At 37.4% G+C, this 15,062-nt stretch overlaps 1 protein-coding gene across 9 annotated transcripts in view; it reads right to left on the bottom strand.

Annotated features, from left to right (window-relative positions):
- pcdh15a (protocadherin-related 15a) overlaps positions 1–15,062 on the bottom strand; it is a 332,115-nt gene that overhangs the window by 25,674 nt on the left and 291,379 nt on the right. For all 9 annotated transcript variants that reach the window (XM_037538811.1, XM_037538812.1, XM_037538818.1 and 6 more), the window contains 4 exons: positions 14,060–14,275; positions 11,275–11,363; positions 9,150–9,326; positions 2,604–2,822 (listed from right to left, as the gene is read on the bottom strand). In XM_037538811.1, the coding sequence (XP_037394708.1) occupies positions 2,604–2,822; positions 9,150–9,326; positions 11,275–11,363; positions 14,060–14,275 (701 nt within the window). The remainder of the gene's footprint in view (positions 1–2,603; positions 2,823–9,149; positions 9,327–11,274; positions 11,364–14,059; positions 14,276–15,062) is intronic.

Below are 15,062 nucleotides of genomic sequence, written 5' to 3'. Positions count from 1 at the left end.
TATTTAACTAAAAATGCAAAAATCTGCAAGACAACAGACCTCGCAGTACGTTTGAGAGATGCAGACTTCATACTAATTCCAAAGCAAATACTTCAGGCTTTTTTGTTTCTGCTATAGCTGAGAAAAGTGGAAGATTTATGTTCATATGTACTTTATGCATAATTCTTGATCTCATCACTATCATCATCACCATCATCATCATCCTCATAATTAGGGTTTTCAGGTGCGGTAATCCCAAGAGAAGATGAATTAAACACACATGAAGTCCTCAACTCAAAATAGCTTTTTAAGCATCTGTTCAGAGCACTCATGCACGTCCCTCTCTTTTGTTCAGTCTGGCTTTTTCCTAGGAACACATTCGGAAGCAATGCCACAGCAGGAGCATTAGGTTTCTTAAACAACCTTCACATAACATATTTAATCAGTGTCAAATAAAATTTGCTCCTAGAACAATACACCAAGGCTAAGAACCATTGAGCAACCTCTATTTTTAGGAGCCTATGAGGTAGATTTACTAATAGAGAATGACAATTTCAGACAATTTATGAACACTCTGTTCTGGTGTGGGCAGCCAGTTCACTGAGAACTTCTGTGTAGGTGAACAAACGTCTTTATTAACATATGGTCAGCTAAATATAATCACGTTTAGGTCACATGTTTTTGTATGAAAGACAAGTAGGTAGAAGAAAAAAAAGATTTATTTTTCTCGAATGCTGGTTTAAATTATACCTCATTAGACTCAAAGTACTTGTTTTATCACAGCCTTATAATTCTGTTGAATAAGTATGTGATTATTTCAACATTAGAAATTATTTTAAGAAAACATAACATCTGAAAAAAAAAACATAACAATTTCTCCCTTGAGAAATTCTCATTTGAGAAAAGATTCTGACTTTCTGTTCTGAAACATGGATACATGTTCATTTTCAAGCTTGTGGGATGAACTGTAATTGAGCTCTGTGACAACTGCTTTTGGAAACTGTAATATTATAAATCCCTGTTTAATGTCTCTGAGCGCATCCTGGTCATTTAGACCAAATAATTTTGACACAAAGTCATTTAGAGTGGTATGGTGTGAAATTATTTATTGATCCGACCTGATCACAGTGGTGGTGATAGGAACCAGATGTCTGAATAGATAAGCACCTCTAAAAGCTCCCTCACATAAAGAACACATTGCCTGATGCATTGTTTTACAATAATTTTGGCATAAAATGCATTTTATATTCACTCATAGTGGGAAAGAACATTCAGGGCATCATAAAACAGAAAAGACGTTTTTTTTTTTCAGATTGACCAGTATTTTACCATTATCAACATGGATATGCTCACTGATGGTTTTGTACCATAGATAAGATGGCTATATTTGCATTATATATATTGCGATGCTAGGTTCCTATCACCACCATAGTTAAAAAAAAGCACTCTGAATGACGCCGTTTGCATCTCAACCACTAAATTATTCAGTCAATTTGAAAAATCAGTGGTCAAATGCTGACCTGCTGGCTAAATCTTTAACACTAGTCTGGTTTATCATGCAGATCTATTCCCTGTATAATATGAATGATCTTGTTTAAAATCACATGTTGTAAATTTAACTTATGAGCATGATTTCACTGATGCTGTCCAGAAGAGGATGAGTTCCTCTTTTGACTGGTGGCTTCTCTTAAAGGTTTCTTGAAGAGTTTTCCTTGAACTATCATGTTTCTGTAACACTGCTTTGTGACAATACCTGTTGTAGAAGGTGCTAGAAAAAAAAAGAACTGACTTAAACTAATCTGTTCAAGTAGACAAGACCAGAAAGCTCCAGACTGTGTAATCAGACTCATTTTGCATCTTTGTTAAAGCCTGCACAAAGTATGGATCTAGTTGTTTGTATTTCCTCTGTTGTGTGTTGACACAACAGCTGATGACAGATGCACTGACCTGTGCTATAGCGTCTCTTTCTCCATCTCTCACTATGTGACTCTCCTTCACTGTCCCTCTCTCTCTCTCTCTAGGCTTGTCTCTCTGGAGAGAGAGGGAGAGGCACAGAGCCAGATGCTGCATTTTCACGAGGTTGGGTGAGGTGTGACGGAGCGGTGTGACGAGCAGAGAGAATGTGGCAGATCTGTCACAAATGGCTGTAATTAATCTCCTTTCACACAGTGCTGGCGGGAAGATTAGCCCGTTAGCATGGCTAATTACAGAGAAAGACCCAGCTTAATACCTGGCACCCATTTCCCATTGCTTTCTCCCTCTCTCCTTCTTCATCCATCACTTCTCTCTTCGTCTCTCTCTCTTCTCTCTCGTCTCTCTCTCTCTCTCTCTCTCTCTCTCTCTCTCTGTCTCTGTCCCCTGTTAAATCTCTTTCCTTTTTCTGCCCCAGGCCCTTTACTATAGAGTCTCTTCAGCTATATCTCTCTTGACACTCTTAGCAGTCGCTGCGTTACGGTATGGAGATTAACTGAGACATACATAGAACTCTATTGTAAAAGCATTCCTGACTTTAAGCACAAATAAAAATGGATGCTTAGCTTCCATGTTTTATGACCTTTGCCTTTCACAACATTTCTGATTACACATAATCATAGTGACTGCTTGCCGGAATCAGCAGTACTCACTGTTTGTAGGTAACCATGACAATGAGAATGGCAGGGATGCAGCAGAGGATTATGATGATGGCCAGAGCCAGCAGAGCCCCCTCTGTGTAGCCCACGGCCTGAGCAGCCTTCTTCACAGTGGCCACAATGTCTGGAGAACGAATCTCCAGAATCCTTCCACCTTCACCAAGATATGGCTGGAACTCTTTATTAATGTCCAGAATCTTACCATCCAGAAACCTGAGAAATACAGATATACAGCATTTTTATTGTTATTATTATAGAATGCAGATTCTTCCTAAAAACCAAAAAGAACACTCACTCACCGACCATTATTAGGCACATCTCCTTGTTTCTACACTCTTTGTCCATTTTATCAGCTCCACTTATACATAGTTGCGCTTTGCAGTTTAACCATTATAGACTATAATCCATCTGTTTCTCTGTATACTTTGTTAGTCCCATTTCACCCTGTTCTGCAGCGGTGAGGACCCCCTCAGGACCACCACAGAGCAGGTGTTACTTGGATCATTCTCAGCACTCAGCACTGGTGGTGTTGTAGTGTGTGTTGCGCTGGTCTGAGTGGATCAGACACAGCAATGCTGCTGGAGTTTTTAAATGCCTCAGTGTCACTGCTGGACTGAGAATATATAATACACTGCTCAAAAAAATAAAGGGAACACTCAAATAACACATCCTAGATGTGAATGAATAAAATATTCTCATTGAATACTTTGTTCTGTACAAAGTTGAATGTGCTGAAAACAAAATCACACAAAAATCATCAATGGATAAAAAAATAAAGGGAATGCTCAAAAAAATAAAGGGAACACTTAAACAACACAATATAACTCCAAGTAAATCAAACTTCTGTGAAATCAAACTGTCCACTTAGGAAGCAACACTGATTGACAATCAATTTCACTGCTGCTGTGCAAATGGAATAGACAACAGGTGGAAATGATTGGCAATTAGCAAGACACACTCAATAAAGGAGTGGTTCTGCAGGTGGGGACCACAGACCACTTCTCAGTACCTTTCTGCTTTCTGGCTGATGTTTTGGTCACTTTTGAATGTTGCTGGTGCTTTCACACTCGTGGTAGCATGAGACGGACTCTACAACCCACACAAGTGGCTCAGGTAGTGCAGCTCATCCAGGATGGCACATCAATGCGAGCTGTGGCAAGAAGGTTTGCTGTGTCTGTCAGCGTAGTGTCCAGAGCCTGGAGGCGCTACCAGGAGACAGGCCAGTACACCAGGAGACGTGGAGGAGGCCGTAGGAGGGCAACAACCCAGCAGCAGGACCGCTACCTCCACCTTTGTGCAAGGAGGAACAGGAGGAGCGCTGCCAGAGCCCTGCAAAATGACCTCCAGCAGGCCACAAATGTGCATGTGTCTGCACAAATGGTTAGAAACCGACTCCATGAGGATGGTATGAGGGCCTGACATCCACAGATGGGGGTTGTGCTCACAGCCCAACACCGTGCAGGATGCTTGGCATTTGCCAGAGAACACCAGGATTGGCAAATTTAGCACTGGTGCCCTGTGCTCTTCACAGATGAAAGCAGGTTCACACTGAGCACATGTGATAGACATGACAGAGTCTGGAGACGCTGTGGAGAGCGATCTGCTGCCTGCAACATCCTTCAGCACGACCGGTTTGGCAGTGGGTCAGTAATGGTGTGGGGTGGCATTTCTTTGGAGGGCCACACAGCCCTCCATGTGCTCGCCATTAGGTACCAAGATGAGATCCTCAGACCCCTTGTGAGACCATGTGCTGGTGTGGTTGGCCCTGGGTTCCTCCTAATGCAGGAAAATGCTAGACCTCATGTGGCTGGAGTGTGTCAGCAGTTCCTGCAATATGAAGGCATTGAAGCTATGGACTGGCCCACCCATTCCCCAGAACTGAATCTGATGGAGCACATCTGGGACATCATGTCTCGCTCCATCCACCAACGCCATGTTGCACCACAGACTGTCCAGGAGTTGGCAGATGCTTTAGTCCAGGTCTGGGAGGAGATCCCTCAGGAGACCATCCACCACCTCATCAGGAGCATGCCCAGGCGTTGTAGGGAGTTCATACAGGCATGTGGAGGCCACACACAATACTGAGCCTCATTTTGACATCACATCAAAGTTGGATCAGCCTGTTGTGTGTTTTTCCACTTTAATTTTGTGTGTGACTCCAAATCCAGGCCTCCATTGGTTAATACATTTGATTTCCATTGATGATTTTTGTGTGATTTTGTTGTCAGCACATTCAACTTTGTACAGAACAAAGTATTCAATGAGAATATTTCATTCATTCAGATCTAGGATGTGTTATTTAAGTGTTCCCTTTATTTTTTGAGCAGTGTATATATATATATATAAGTGAAGTTATTTTGGGGATTCTTTTTCATATAGACTGGAACAAAAAAATACTGAGTGATATAAAAGTTTCATAATTCATTGACCCACATACTGCCAGCTTGCAGAATCTGTGAATCTCAAAGGGTAGAGAAGGAAAGAAATCACTTAGAAAGACTCTAATTAAAAAGTTTTTTTTTTATGTTAGCTAGAGGGATCCTGGGGCTTGGCCACAAGACCAAAATGTTCTGCTAAAGGAGATACTTTGTTGTTGGTCTTACAGCTGTTGTCACACCTGGAAGATTTTAAGATTTTACTATATTACAGAGCATTATATATATATATATATATATATATATATATATATATATATATATATATATACACTATTATATACTCCTGATTTTGTTGATTTTCTTTTTTTTTTTATCAATTATTTATTTATTTTCATTATTTTCCACCTATAAGCAATAACATACATTACAGTATAAAATCAAGAATGGGGTGATTGTGTACACCTCCCACAAACTCCCACCCCCCCCTCCCCAAGGTGATTTTGTTGATTTTCAAAGTGAAAATAAGTTCCTCATCCATATAGAGAACAAACCCAAATAGGCTAATATATTAATATGATATAATATAACAATATGTTTTTTTGTAGGTTGAGTGTCTACCATCAAGTGAAGTTATATAGCTATTGGTGACACTATTGGTGACTTTCCCTACGCCTGCCTGTTGAGGTGTCTGCTCAATAAAAGAGCATTTGCATGTGCAATATTTTCCACATCTTCTATGACTCCAAAGCATTAGCACTCAATTTTTTTTTCTGCTCAGTGACAGATATTTTAGTTCTGTTAACTAAACATAGATCTAACGTACTGAATTAATTATCTATTCATAAAAAATAAATCTCTCCATGCCCTTATGTCTAGTCAGTAAATACCAGGTGTTCTTTTCTGCTGTATTCAGTCTATCACAGTAAGAAAGTAGCTCTGCAGATGAGGGAGGAACAGGTAAAAAATAATGCATATAAAGATGATGAGTTGTCTGCATTGTAGAAGTATAGTAATCAAACAAACACATAATAGAGTAATAGATGTTCCATAATGTAACTGAACACACTACCATAGGTCTACTATCATTTTGCTGGGATACTGAAGCATATTTTTCTACTTGTTTGCAAAAGTGATTGTGTTTGATTTGTCTGTGCATAGTGGCAGTTTTTTTTTTTCATAAACTATATCATATTAACGATAGTCAAGTCAGAAAGCTTCTCTTCTCTTTCAGACTTGCACTCCCACTCATTTCAGCCGATTTCACTTGACCAGCAGACTCAATCAACAGCCAAGAATCAGAGGAGCCAACTGTGCACTGGATCCCAAACACATCATTAGACAGAGCTAGATAGTGTGCACACAGACAGTAATGCTGTGAAATAATTCATTATCCATTTTTTATTAATAATATTTGCTTTAGTTAACAATAAAGGTTTAATGATAAACTCAGCCTGATATAATTCAGTTCTTCATGATTTGATGTTCCTATAATATTCTGAGAAATATCTGAATGAAACACAACAAATTAATAGAATCTCCATTGTCCATGATTTTTGCACATCACAATGTAATAATGCTCTCTTACCCCCTGATGCTGTCTGACAAAAATGGTATTGCACAGGTGTATTTTTGCTCATCAAGGTATAAACAATGTAAATGTACCCTCAAAAGCGCAATACTGGTCCAGTTTTGTACCTTAAGTAAGTTAAGGGTTCACTTAATTTACTTTCCTACAGGAAACATATTTGCACCTATTCATGACATAACATTAACAAGCAGTAAATGTGGCTTAAAATACAACAGCAACAGATTATGGCTCAATTATGTTCCCTTACTAAGTTACTGAAAACAGACAATTCAGGGTACCAGTGTGAGAGTGTAGTTGACAAAGTCAACAAATATATATATATACTGAAAAAAAAACCCTGCAATTTCCCCCTGGGATCAATAAAGGAATCTGAATCTGAATCTGAATATATTCCACACACACACACACACACACACACACACACACACACACACACACACACACACACACACACATATTAACCTAACCTAAAAATCTTGACCTAAAAAGAATGCAGGCTGCTTCAAAACTAAACTTCTATAAAAAATAAACTTTTTATTGTGCATCATATAATGAAAACATCAAAATCATCAAAAAGAAGTAAAAAAGGAAACATGAGCAACAAAGCAAAAATATCTAAAATATTAATAGACACATTAACTTAAATGTCAACTCATATTTTAAAAAGTATAACTTCTATGTATAACAGTATTTAATTTGTTTAATTTGCTATGTTGTAAACGCTGGCAGTATGGGAGTTCTTTGTAATGTGCAGTAATGAAGATCCAAACTGAAAGCTCTTCAAACAGAAAGAACACAGAGGGTTTTATTATCCAATTATTTGTCATGGTAAATTAGTGCAGTACAGTGACCCTTGGAGAGGCACATGGAGAAAAAAATCTTCCAATTAGCTTGAATGAAATGAAAACATGATCAAATTAAGTTCACACCACCCCAATTATCAGTTTCTAAACTGATAATTTAAAACATGAATAAACACACTTCACTATGCTCATCTGAAATACTGTACATGTCAAGCCTCATTTTGTTCAGCGGATGAGTTAACATCAGTAAAATCACTGCAGATATGAAAGATAGTTATCATGGTTGCCATCAATATTCATGCTCAATCAATATAGACACACTGTGTCATCAATAATGCATAATGATCATGGTTATTTTGATAGTAAAACCCTCCTGTAAGGAGAATTATAACTGCTCATGCTGCATATAGTGCATTCAACATGTATTTTACATAAGTGCAATCATTGTTACTGAACCCAAAGAAAATCTGGAGAGTTATTACTATGCAAAAAGTACTCTCTTCATTCATTTAAATCCATTCATTTGATTACTAGGAAAAATAAACAACATGTATAAGTTATTTATTTTTCAGCAATAGAAAATTACACAGAAGCCTCAAAAACTAAATATAATATGTTTCAGTACTTAATGTCCACCTTTTGCCTTCAGTATAGCCTCCATACTTTGTATTTTTCCACACCTCCAAAGTTCAGTGCTCTCACAATCCAAGCACTCCCAAACATGTTCAATGATGTTGAGGTCTGGACACTGGAGTGGTCAGTGGAGAGATTTATAAGTTTCATAAGCAAATTTTCTTCTGTGTAATGGCTTCCTGACAGCTACACATCCTTTAAGGGGTGTTGAGTTGTCATCCCACAGTGGAAGGATGGACAGAAACACACAGAGATTTATTCAGATCTAAAAAAGAGCGGAGCTTGATTTTCTCCTCTCTCTCTAAGACAAAGGCTTTAAGAACTGTTTATCTGATGGTGACTGTTTGGGTAGGCTACCAGGTCATGGGCACTTCAAATGAAGTGTTTTGAAAACACTTAACTTTAATTCCACTAATTTTCCTTTCCCGGTCTTCTTCTTTACACAAATCAATTACCTTATAACTAATCACTTCAGAAAAATGGACAACTTGAACTTAGAGGTCATTTTGAAGTGGTCTCTGACTTTTTGCACAGGACTGTATATTCAAGTGCAATTACATAATTACATTTGATTTTGTAATTAATCATGCGATTAATTACATTTCCATACAATTTACATTCTGTTTCAACAGGCCTGAGTCTGCACACCATTTGGTTTAATGACCAGATATGACCAAATCCATGAGAAAAATGTTTTTTTTTTACTGCAAAACAAGATTGTATGCACAACAGTAACTTTTCCTCAAATTTCTTCTTTCGATTAAAAATGTAGAATCTCTGCTTTCAACAGATGTTCACTACTTGTTTCAATGAGCTACATTAAAATAATGAATTGTACTGTGCTTTTGTTTTGGCCTGCAATATATAAGACATCTAAGGGTGAAGGATGGCCTAAGACATAATAATGAAATATACTCTTGAAGAAAGCAAGATGAAAACCACAAATGCATGGACACATCTCACGCACCATTATCTGACACCACTCGTCTAATGCCAAATGTCTTTCAAGTGTTTGGACATTACAAAGCACAACTGATATATACAAATGAGTTTCTGATTGCTCTCTTATGGTAGGCTGGATTGTGTATATTTGTGTACTATTTATTCATATACACTTGTATGTGCATGGCCTGCTTACTTGAAGAGCTCTTGTCGAGATATGGCTCTGTTGGTGAGAGGGTCGATGGCGTACACCTGCAGGTCAGATTTGCTGTAGTCCTCTAATTCATACCCATCCCCATGCCTCCGCGGCCCAATGGATTCCACTATCACTTTAGCACCAGGGATTTGGTCCTGCACGTAGCGCTCCAGAATCCTGCAATCAAAACACACAGAACCATGACCCCAACACTACAGGACAACATTTATACCTTTCTGAAGTGGACTACTGCAGTTTTACAGCACTCATTCAGAACAGCAAAAACAAACGAGTGCTGTGTAAATCTGTGAGAGGTGGCTTTCTGCAAAAAATGTTAAATGCACCTAGTATGAGAAAAAAGCAAATAGAGCTCATTTATTATGGCGCTGTGTTTGTGAAATTTGCTGTAGCATGCACAAAATTCAATTCTATTACTGCCCCAAAAATTGCTGGTCATTTTCTTCTCATAAACACTGCAAATGTGTTATTATTGACTTAAACCTTACTGCATGAAATGTGTGTGGGCTTGTTTATGCAGAACTGAATACAATTTCCAGCACCTCTTCCAAAAGCCCCTTCACTGAAAGTTTCATGACAGAAGAGAAAAAGTGACTCTTGTCCACAGTATATCCCGCTTTCAAACACTATATGCTAATTACAACAGTTTGCAAAGGTATACAGAACCTACTTATGATGTTGAAGTTTGTTAAAGGCAGTAAACAATCATGAGCACATCAGAAGGCATTAATGGAAAAGCACAGGAGAGGGATACGACATAAAAAAAATAAATAAATCAATTCTGTTGTCACTGTGTGCTCCATTAAGATATGAAAGAAGCATCATTTAATCAAAACATCAGAGATATGAGATAGAAGAAAATGTGCATTAGTCAAACTATATCTGGCCTCTTTGGGAGAACAGTTCAAGAATGCCTTAAAGCTCCAGCAGCACCTGAATGAACTAATAAAAGGTGTTGTGTATGATGACACAATAATAAATCTTTCTGATTTTTAAAACAAATAGTATGTTTGGTACAGATTCAGTACAATGTATTTCACAGTCAATCCCATCCCTGCAGAGAAGCAGGCTAGTGCCAGCATCATGCTATGATGTTGCTTTTAACAGCAGAAATGAGAAGCTTGATTAAACTGAGGGACCTATGAATAGAGCAAAATGGCAGCAAATTTATACACTTCATAAATTATTTCATTCATAGAACAAACTTATTTTAGTCTATTATTCTATGAGAAATGTTTTAAACAGAGGCTGTATTCGCTGTCAAAAGTGCTTCCACTAAATAAGTTATTTCACCATTAAAAATCTACAGATTGAGCAACATTTTTTTTAATAAACAAGATTTTGATTGCTGCTGGTCACATTACATGTTTTGTTGGTTTTCTAAGTGAAAATGAATTAAATACATCCTCTACAGAGAACACACTTCTGTACAATTTAATGCACGATTACTGTTAACTTGCTGAATTTTTCATACTGGGAAAAATGTAACAAAATGTGGCATCTACAAAGGTTATGGCACATTTAATATGTGATTTTTTAAATGTAAAATTCAGCTATTACATAGAAATTGTGCATTAAAACTTGTCATATATAATACTGCATATCACTGCTGTTTTTGGCAAAATTTGAAAATGCCTGCTGTCCTTCAAATCGTGTGTAAATTTCATGGTGAATGGACCAAATGAAACAGCCCAAAGTTACTTGGAAAGAATTCTGGTTCCATTCACTTACATTAAAAGTAAAGCAGGTTTTTTCTTTCTCCTGTAAATGTATAATTTTGGAGATACACTTTTTGTTTTGACAGCAGTGATATTTAAATTTGTTCACTAAAGAAAATGTGTTAACTTATTTTCACTAAGAAAATGTGACTGGGGGTGTTCATACTTTGTATATGATTGTATGCTATACTATATACTTTATTCTGTAGTTGTCCCACACAGATGTCCTTGGTAGGGTCTGAATACTTTTGAAAACCACAACTTGTTAGAAATTTGTGCCTTGTTTGAGGTATAATAATGTTAAAACACATGTGAAGTGAACTGGGAGATGTTTAGCAGAGCTGATGGTGAGTGCAGTGAGGTTTTCCGCTCCAGTCCAGAAATGTCACCTGACCAGCTGCTCTTTGTTCTCTTCCACTACGGTGGGTGGCACATTGGATACCACAACCTGCATGTCCAAGGCATTCACCACAGAGACCTGAGATAGAGATACAAAAAGATAAACAACAAAGGTTGCTTTTACTTGATTTAAATGTGTCTATTAGTTTCACAGTGTATTAAATTAAATGCTTAGTAACACCTTTGACAAATTTAATGTATTTCATTTATGTGGAACTGATGTTCATATTTAAGGTAAATTCAAAGAAACAGTTTTCAAAGCAGCCAGATTTTGATGATTCACTGTGGCTTTAAGAACTTTAGAAAGTGAGCTTTATGACAAGAAGCCATATGCTGTTTTAATGGCCTTTAATTCTGCTGGCCAGTAAGACGCCAGAGACCTGAGACTGAACCCTTCTGAAGCTTTTCTTCTACCTACAGCCTTCTGCTCTGTACTGGAAATTAAGTCATGCAATCTTCCTTTTTCGTACACAAACACACACCCAGGCAATTCTCCCAACCCCTTTTATTTTATTATGGATTTAATAGCTCCACAGATTTCATGGAAATGCACAATTCACTGGCTGCATATGTGCGAGAAAGATACAATTAGGATGAAAACTGATTCAGTCAACAAATGTAAATGTACTGCTGGACTAATAAATCTGTAGGCAGGCATACACACACACACACACACACAAAAACACACACACAAGCTCAACCTCATACACACACAAACGCAATGATCTGAATGTTTATCAAGCTTTAACACTCAGAGCTTAATTAGATCACAGTCTCATTTCACTGCAGTTTCCTATGCGATGTATTATGCTATCCGATTTAGATTCAACTCTAAATTATTCAGAAGTATGACATTTTGCAAATTCAAATGATTGCCTCACTTCGCCACAGCAATGATCCAGAGTAAAGTGCATAATTTATGTGAGTGTAAGTTTTATTGATTAAAGATCAACAGGCCAATATGTAAAATGTTGTAGAGAGAAAACTTGATATTAGGAAAAGGACTGGAATGTTTAAAGGCAAACATATTTAACTCTTCAAATGTTTAAAAATGAACACAGTTTACTTCCTGATGGAGTCATAAAGGCATCACTTTGTTCATTCATCACACATATATCAGTAAACACTAAAGGTTGGAAAAAAAATGCATAATGTAATATTTTTGGTGGAAAAAAAAATCAAAAAAGTTGAGACAGACAGAAAATGCAAATAAAAAAGAAAATGATTTATAAATCTACTGTGACTTGAATTTACACAAGAAAAAAATAAAAAGACAAGATATGTTCTATTTTATCTTCTCAGTTTCACTGTTTTTTTGAAAATATATGCTCATTCTTAAAACTGCTGACTGCAGAACATTCCAAAAAAAGCTGGACAACCAATATAAGACTAGAGACACTGTGAAATGTTGAGACTCCAGCTCATCTAAAATGGACTGATGCTCAATGGAAATGTGTATTGTGGTCTGACAACCTTTCCTGGAAATAACTGACCTTACATTCTCCAGGCCAAAGATGTAAAAGACCATCCAGATTGTTACCAGTGTAAAGTTCAAAAAACAGGGTCTGTCATCATATGGGGTGAGGGGTATTAGTGAGTAACTTACACATCTGTAGAAGCACCATTAATGCTGAACACATTAAGGTCATGAGCAACAGTCTTCTTCAGGGACTTCAATGCTTATTTCAATATGACAAACAAAATGCCACATTCTGCATGTTTTACAATAGCAAGACTGCATAATCAAAGAGTGCTGGTGCTAGACTGACCTGCCTGCAGTCCAGACTGTTTCCCACTGACAGTATTTGTCTTATTAAGCCTAAAATATGACAACAAAGACTCTGTACAGTTGTACAGTTGAAGACTTATATAACAGAAGCATTCAAAACTGGGTTGTGTCTTCAGTCTTCAAACAATTATTCAGTGTGGGTAAAAAGAAAGGTGATAGAACACAGTGGTAAACATGCTTCTTTCCCAACGTCCTTGGAACATGCTGCAGGCATCAAATTTGGAATAAGCATATATTTACAAAAAAAAAAAAATATATATATATATATTGTTTTTTTATCCATTTAAATTTTAATATAAGTTGAAATTGAATTTACTGATTATTACCTTTTGTTTTTATTAGCAATTCACATATTGTCCATATGTTTTTGGAACTGAAGTGATAATTTAAGTCCATTAACATTTTAAGCCCATTAGCAGGCTAACAGGTTATCACAATCTATTATTTTCATAAGATGGGAGAAGTCAGTCCGTGAGAAGTCTTTTTCATTTCTGGTAAGAGCAAAGCTTCTGCTTCTGCCGTATAACAGCATGTTGGACAACACCACTGCATGTAGGAGACAGGCTTTTGGTTCCCTATCCAGGCAGGAATGTCACAGCTGAATAAGAACACTTGGGCTACACTCATAATCCTACATTTCATTCTCATAGTAGCTTGCTGAGGGCACATGTCTGCTAAATATGGAAGTGTAGCAGGAAGTTCACAATTCTGATTAGTTTCAATAAAAGTGAGATGATCACAATTACATGTTTTCCTTTGGAGCCATTATTCATAATGAACACATATATATCACAATATGTCACAATGCAACATTAATCATTTCCCAATTTAAGAAAAATCTAAACAGAAGGGTGTTGTGACAATATTGTATCGTGATTCTGACCCCTAGTAAACACCAGAGCTAAAACACATACACACACACACACACACACACACACACACACACACACACACACACACACACACAGACACACACACACACTTACCACCACCTCAGCACTGCCACTCAGACCCTTTCCATAGTCATCAGTGGCAATGACCTCGAATTTGAAGTAAGAGCGGCGCATGTTGCGGTACATGATGGCACTCTTGATGATGCCAGTGTAATGCTCAATCACAAAGCTGTCCTGACCCTCCGCTGTTGGGGGAATGATAAGCCTGTATGCCATCTTACTGTAGTTTCCTGTGTCTTTGTCTGTGGCCTGGTACACAAATGTAAACACAAATGTGAGAGAAGCTTTGACAGATTAGTGAGACATACTCTTGTCAACATTAGTGTTCTTAAGCAACAGAAACAACATGACAAGATGTCTGATATGGCAGGAGTGAACTGGAGCATAACTACACTACTGTCTCCAACATTCATCTCATGTTAGCATGCTAACAGAGACCAGACAGAACTTAGAATATATTAGACCTGGATTTCTGTCAAGTTTGTTCTCTGCTATAAAAAGTGTCATTCAACTTATTTGTAATTGAACTGAACTGATTTGAAATGATCATTAAAAAATACTTTTTAACTCCAATCAGTTAAACTGTGCAATCTCTTAATCTGTACCAATTAGGCTGCAGTGTATTTGGCTTCATTTATCCATGCAATATGTCTGTCTCACATTACTTGATTTATGTAATGTATTTTTATAACATATTAATAAGTGGAGCTTCACAATCACTGGAAATGAATCTCTAAAGCCCATAGTTATCTTAGCACACTCAGCCCACGTTCTATAAAGAGTGACATGTTTGTGCTGGCTCCATTTGTCAGGCTCTATCCTGTTGTGAAAGTGTGCATCACTGCTCATCCATCATCCAACGTGCCTGACTATCTTCAGCCATTACTAGCCATAAACTCTCCTCCTTATGCATCTCTGCAAAAAGCACACTCTACACATATTCCTTTGTGGGAATGTGTCTTTGTGTGCACATGCTAATGTGTAGATATCTAAGAGTGGCTGGTTGGAGAGGGCGAGAGAGAGAGAGAGGGTCTAA

Source organism: Pygocentrus nattereri, chromosome 5 (assembly GCF_015220715.1).
Source record: "Pygocentrus nattereri isolate fPygNat1 chromosome 5, fPygNat1.pri, whole genome shotgun sequence".
Taxonomy (NCBI): Eukaryota; Metazoa; Chordata; class Actinopteri; order Characiformes; family Serrasalmidae; genus Pygocentrus; species Pygocentrus nattereri.
Note: the sequence above shows the minus strand (reverse complement) of the source record. Positions and strands in the feature narration are given on the sequence as shown.